This window comes from Lactuca virosa, chromosome 3 (assembly GCF_052849685.1).
Source record: "Lactuca virosa cultivar CGN04683 chromosome 3, Lactuca_virosa_CGN04683_v6, whole genome shotgun sequence".
Classification (NCBI taxonomy): domain Eukaryota; kingdom Viridiplantae; phylum Streptophyta; class Magnoliopsida; order Asterales; family Asteraceae; genus Lactuca; species Lactuca virosa.
In genome coordinates, this window is record NC_136428.1 from 32,445,847 (window position 1) to 32,452,296 (window position 6,450).

General features: G+C 36.9%; 1 protein-coding gene across 1 annotated transcript; it reads right to left on the reverse strand.

The window, feature by feature from the left end:
* Positions 1-547: 547 nt before the first annotated feature.
* Positions 548-1,948, reverse strand: LOC145163399 (uncharacterized). The gene is made up of 2 exons (XM_079082240.1): positions 1,084-1,948; positions 548-987 (listed from the first exon to the last, which is right to left on the reverse strand). The coding sequence occupies exons 1-2, from the start codon at positions 1,946-1,948 to the stop codon at positions 548-550; spliced, it is 1,305 nt and encodes a 434-aa protein (XP_078938366.1).
* Between the last annotated feature and the right edge of the window lie 4,502 nt (positions 1,949-6,450).

A 6,450-nucleotide genomic window follows, 5' to 3' on the forward strand; every position in this document is an offset into this window, starting at 1 on the left:
TGCCATATACCGTAAAGTCATCCATGAAAACTTCATTTATGTTCTCAACATATTCCGAGAAAATACTAACCATACAACGTTGGAAAGTGGCCGGGGCATTACACAATCTAAATGGCATTCTCCGGTATGCAAAAGTGCCAAATGGACATGTAAAGGTTGTCTTTTCTTGGCCTTCCGGTGCCACCGGGATTTGATGAAAACCGGAGTACCCGTCTAGACAACAATAATGAGACTTTTTGGCCAACCTTTCTAACATTTGGTTAATGACAGGCAATGGAAAATTATCTTTTCTTGTGCTTGCATTGAGTTTGCGGTAGTCAATACATACTCTTCACCCGTTTTGCACACGGGTGGGAACCATCATACATTTGTTGTTCTCGACCACCATGATTCTCGTCTTCTTTGGCACCACTTGCATCGGGCTCACTCACTTGCTATCCGAGATTGGATAGATCATCCCCGCATTAAGAAGCTTCAATATTTCTTTCTTCACAACTTCCAACATAGGTGGATTCAATCTTCTTTATGCATCTCGGCTCGACTTTCATTAATCCTCCATCAAAATCTTATGCATACAAGTGGAGGGGCTCAACCCTTTAATATCTGCAATTGCCAAACCCATGGCTTCTTTATTCTCTTTCAACACCTTGAAGAGTTTCTCTTCTTCAAATTCGGTTAGATGAGTGGATATGATGACCAGAAGAGTCTCGTTCTTTTCCAAGTAGACATACTTCAACTGTTGAGGTAGGACTTTCAATTCCAATTCCGGTGGTTGAACAAGGGATGGTGGCAAATTTGTATGAGTTGGGGGCAATTTAATTTGCTTGAAATCAAATCTTGTAGATTTCTTCACCTCCAAATTATTGACCAGCTTCTCCACTTCCGGATCCAAAGAATAAAGCTTCAATTTTTCGGCCAGCTTCCCACAATCAAACACCTTGCTTAGGATCATCTCCAACATATCACCATTAGACAACTCAAACAATTCTTGGGTAATTGGTTCAACAACATCAAAAAAATAAAAAGATGAAACATCACTAGAATATCTCATAGCATCATAAATATTAAAACTTATTGTTTCACCATCAAACTCCATTGTTAAACTACCCATATACACATCAATCTTTTTCCTTGCCGTCTTAAAAAATGATCTCCCGAGCAAAATTAGAGCTGATTTGCAGGAGACTTGTTTCTCTAAGTCAATTACATATAAATTCATCGGAAAGACCAATTGGTTCACTTGCACCAAAACATCTTCTAGGACACCTCTAGGAAAAACACTTGATTTATCCGCAAGTGAAATTATGACACCCATTTCGCTTAAAGGACCCACATTCAACGACTCATATACCGAATAGGGCATGACATTAATAGAAGCACCAAAATCGAGCAAGGTTCTACTAAAAGTGACATCCCTTGTCTTACAAGGAACCGTAAACATTCCCGGATCTTTGCACTCAGGTGGAAGTTTTCTTTGTAAGACCGCGGATGCATTTTCGTTCATTGAAATCTTTTCATTCCCCTTCAATTTTCTCTTGTTGGTGTAAAGTTCTTTCAAAACCTTTGCATATCTAGGGATTTGTTTGATCGCATCAAGAAATGGAATGTTTACTTCCACCTTTCGGAAGGTGTCCAAGATCTCCTTCTCCTCCGCATTCTTCTTTGAGGTTCCAAGTTGGGAGGGAAATGGTGGTTGAGTGGCCATTGGAGTCAATAGAAGGGTTAATTTCTTTGGAAGTCCGGCTTGTGCATCATTCTTGAAAATAGGGTCCTCAAGGCGAGTGATATCTATTTCTTCCTCATCTTCCCTTGACTTCTTTGAACTACTATCTCCGATTTGTTTACCACTTCTCAATGCCACTATATTGACATTAGGATTCTTTCCGGTTTGAGAAGGTAATTTGCCACGTGAGTCCAACTTCCTTATAGATATAATTATATCTCCCATTTGTGCTTCAAGGTTGGAGATATGAGTTCTTGTTTCTTTTTAGAATTGTTGGGTACTAGTGGCAAGGGATTTGACAATGTCTTCAAGAGACATTCCGGAGCTACTTGGTTGGGATTGAGGAGGTTGTTGGTGATGTTGAGGGTGTGGTTTGGGTTGATAGTGAGGTTGTGGGTGTTGGTAGTGGGGTTGTTGTGGTGGATAGGAAGGTCTAACCAATGCATTTTGAGGTAATGGTATTGGGTTGTAGCTCATATTGGGATTTGGCTTCCAACTTGAATTGTATGCGTTTTGGTAACCGAACGGTTTATTGTGGTAGTTTTGGAACTCTCCCCTGGCATTCACGTGTTCTGCATCTTCTTGAAGAATGGGGCACATATCCGTAGGATGTCCCATTGTTGCACATATTCCACAACCGATCACTTGTGGAGTTTGTCCCATGGCTAACATTTGAACAACGTATGTTAAATCTTTGATTTGAGACTCTAGGTTCGATGTCCCCACTTCGTTGACTTTTTGTTGCGTATCTGTTTTCATGTCTTGGCGTGGGCCAAAGTGTTGGGAGTTTGCAGCTGTGGTGTTGAAGAGTTGTCATGTTTGTTGTGGAGTTTTGCTAAAGATATCTCTACCACTTGAGGCATCAACTAGTATTCTCTCAATTGGTAATAACCCCTCATAAAAGTGTTGAACGAGGAGTTGTTCCGGAATTTGATGTTGTGGACAACTATAACATAAGTTGTTGAACCTCTACCAATAATCATGGAAATTCTCATTTTGACCTTGGCGGATTCCACAAATCTCATTTCTAAGACTTGAGACTCTTGAAGCGAGATAGAAATTATCAAGAAAAGCTCTTGCCATATCGGTCCATGAGTTGATTGACCCCGATGGAAGATAGAATAATAAATCTTTTGCTCTATCGGCCAATGAAAAGGGGAATGCCCTTATTTGATTTGGTCATCAGTTGACCCTTGTGGCTTCATACTAGTGCAAATAATGTGGAACATCTTCAAGTTCTTATGAGGGTCTTCATTCTCCAATCCATGAAAAGTTGGAAGGTGATGAACTAAACTTGACTTCAATTCCGAACCTCCTTCCAAAACGGGGTAATTGATGCCGGTTGGAGTTTCTGTAACATCGGTTTCCATCATTTGCCTCAAGGTTCTTTCGGGAGCTTCTCCTCCGTCCCCCATTGTAATTGGGGTTAAGATGGGTGGATTTTGTGGTAGGGGTGGTGTTTCGGGAATTTCTTGGGGAGGATCGGGGCTAGAATCGGGTTCAGTGTCACTTGAGGAAGCAGTTTCAACCAACGGGTCCTCGTGAGGATTTGAAGTTTGACCACGTTCTATTCTCTTTTCCTTCGCCAAACGCCTTGTTTCTTTTTTAATTTCCGGATTATAAATCAAAGCACCTGTACGTTGAGGTCTGGGCATAGAGAAACAAATTTATTAAAAATAAACCAATCCTCGACAACGGCGCCAAAATTTGGTGGTTGTCGAGGCCAACAAAATAAATACCCTAATATTACATACTAAAATAGTGTATAGTGGTAAAGGGATCGTATCCACGAAGATTGGTTCGGTTTTCTAACTCTATCATAAATCTCTTTGTAAAAATACTTGTAAAATGAAAATAAAAATAAAAATGGGGGGTTTTGGTCCTTTGAAATACTTGAAATAAACTAGAATTAAACTAAGATTTAAATGGACAATTTCGACAAAAACAAGAATTTGATATAAAATCAATAAGGGAAAGATGGTTGACTTAAGATTTCCTCACTTTGACTTTTGATGAACATATCATTAAAATCCAATGATGTAATACTTGTTGTAAATCTTTAACTTGGCTATAGTAATCCAAGAAGCTTGTGATTACCTAGACTTTTCTTAGTTATTAAAATGGTTAGAGAAGCTCATAACAATTTCCTAAGTCAAAGGCACAATTTCCATTAAGCATGTAATTAGTGAAAGTCAACTAGTATTAAGAACCAAAAAGTCACCAAATCCAAGAGGAGTCAAATGTTTTCACTACCATGTTAAATTTTTTTTTTTTATGATTGTGTGAAGTAAAACTAACACAAAAATCACTTGTTGCTTGCTAATTTGAAGATCATTTACTTAATCAAGAAATTAGTCAACTAATCACCACAAACACATTTAAACTAATGAATAAAAACATACAAGTAGTAATAAGATGTTAAAACACAAAACATTCTCATAAAGATTTAAGAACAAGTTGATGGAGTCTTCAACATTCAACAAATAGTCAAAGGATTTCACAAAAGTCAACCAAGTTTAGTTTAGCCTAGCATGGCTAAACTCAAGGAAAAAAAATGAGAAAAGATTGTACCAAACATTCAACAAGATTTAGAGATGAAAAGATGATGTTCTTGAGGTGTTCTTAGCCTTCAAAACCTTCAAAATCTCCAGAGAAAAAACTCCAAAATTGGATGTGTAAAAGTATAGAAATGTGGCACACCAACCTTCCCCACATAGCTCAAAAAAAATCTGGAATTGCCCATGCAGGGCCTTGCACGACCCGCGTGCTGAGCTGGGTTCATTTGTAATTTGGACTCTTTTGTGATTTGGGCCTCCAATGACTTAGCCTACTTGCCAGAACGAATCCACTAAGCTTGTTGCCCAATATTCTTCATGTTTTCTTCATTTTAAGCCCAATTTGACTTCCCCAAATCATCCATAGCTCACATACTTGTCTGATTATTGATTCCCGCACGCTTGAAAAATTCTTCCATCCTCGTTTAATTAAGAGACCATCTTCTTCCATGCTCCATCCATCTAAAGCCCATTTTATGTATCGACTCCATTATCACCAAGCCCATAATTCTTGATGTCCTTTAAGTCCAATCGTTTTCCATACGTCCCGAACATTCCTGCTCCACTAGTCTCCATGAAATCTGCAATAAAGCTAACGAGACTAGAAAGTACCCGAAATAGTCATAAAATAACAAAACAGAAAATATTCATGCAAATTATCTAAATTATGAATGAAGTACGCTAAAATAAACTATAAAAAAAAGTAAATAAAATGAGACTATCACGTTCCTTGGGCGACTAGCGTAGATCGAGTATTCATTCTAGGCGGCGAGTACGCAGATTGGATAAATTATATGAAACTAATTTTAGGAAAATAATGTACATATATAACAAATATAACAAATTTATTAAAAATTATAACAAAATAGATAAATATCAATAACAATTAAATATTTTTATCTAATAAAAACTTAAAATTTCTAATTTTTTCCGAGATTTTAACCGATTCCATTTTTCCGATTTTGACATATTTTGATTGAATTGGAGCCGATTTTGACTGATTCCGTATTTTTTTTGTTAGTTTCCTAATTAGGCGCCTCGGCCCCTACCCGATTCCGATTAATCGGCCACATAGATCGATTTTTGCAACAGAGAGAGAGAGAGAGAGAGAGAGAGAGAGAGAGAGAGAGAGAGAGAGAGAGAGAGAGAGAGAGAGAGAGAGAGAGAGAGAGAGAGAGAGAGAGAACATAAATTTTTTCAATAACTCCTAATTTGCTTAACCTTTCTTAAAATTGAAAAAACACCCTTGGACTCCTTCACCATCGACTAAGATAGATAGATGGTCCTACTAGAAGATTGCCCGGCCAACAGAACAAAAAATGTCGAAAAAATATTATTAAAAGTGTTTAACATATGATTTTTTAATTAAATCAACTTATTTCTTTTTACGGACGACGAAGCCATGGAGAAATAAGGAGGTTCCGTCGGTACCTCCAAGACACCATTTCCTTCAAGCAGCGAGTCAAGTGGATTGTCATCTCAGTGGGTTTATGAAACCGTTCAACCATTTACAACCCCCATGCATTGACTACTTGTACTTCTTCCTTTAAGACTTGTACACAAATAATTTTGTATGTTTTTAAATTAGCTTTATATGCTTTTAAATTAGTTTGATGTGTTTTTAATATTTTTTGAATTAGGTTTGTATGATTTTTGTTCAAAATTGAATGGGTTGGAAAAGATATAATTTCCATGTTTTCTGGTTGGAAAAGATGGAAGATAGATGAACGAGAAAAGTTGATGTGGCGGTGGTTGACTGGGTTTCAAGGGAATGAGTCCCTCCACCCTTAGACATTATATACGTACTTGAGATCTAAGAAAACGAAATCCAAGCAATGACATCAAAGTAAACAAAACGCAATGCTCAATTCACATGATCTGCATTTACGACGTTTATATATTCATGCAAATCTCATGATGCTTATAATTTACTTTTGGTTGCAAAGATTGTATAAATTGTTGTTTTGTTCTCCAAATGATATATCTGTTAGTTACTCAATTTGACATGAAAATCATTCTTATATTTATTCCTCTTCTATTGGCATGCCTACTTACAGGTAAAATCTTCAATAGGTTATTGTTTTAATGAATAACTCAAGATATACATTATATATATGTATATACATACACATACACACACATATATATATATATATATATATATATATATAT

What these genes read in the sequence shown, in the direction of transcription:
- LOC145163399 (XM_079082240.1), bottom strand. Translation starts at nt 1,948, where the DNA reads ATGGGAGATATAATTATATCTATAAGGAAGTTGGACTCACGTGGCAAA. An exon ending in TTTAACAATGGAGTTTGATG is followed by an intron (nt 988 to 1,083) that starts GTGAAACAATAA and finishes CAATTACCCAAG; the next exon opens with AATTGTTTGAGTTGTCTAAT.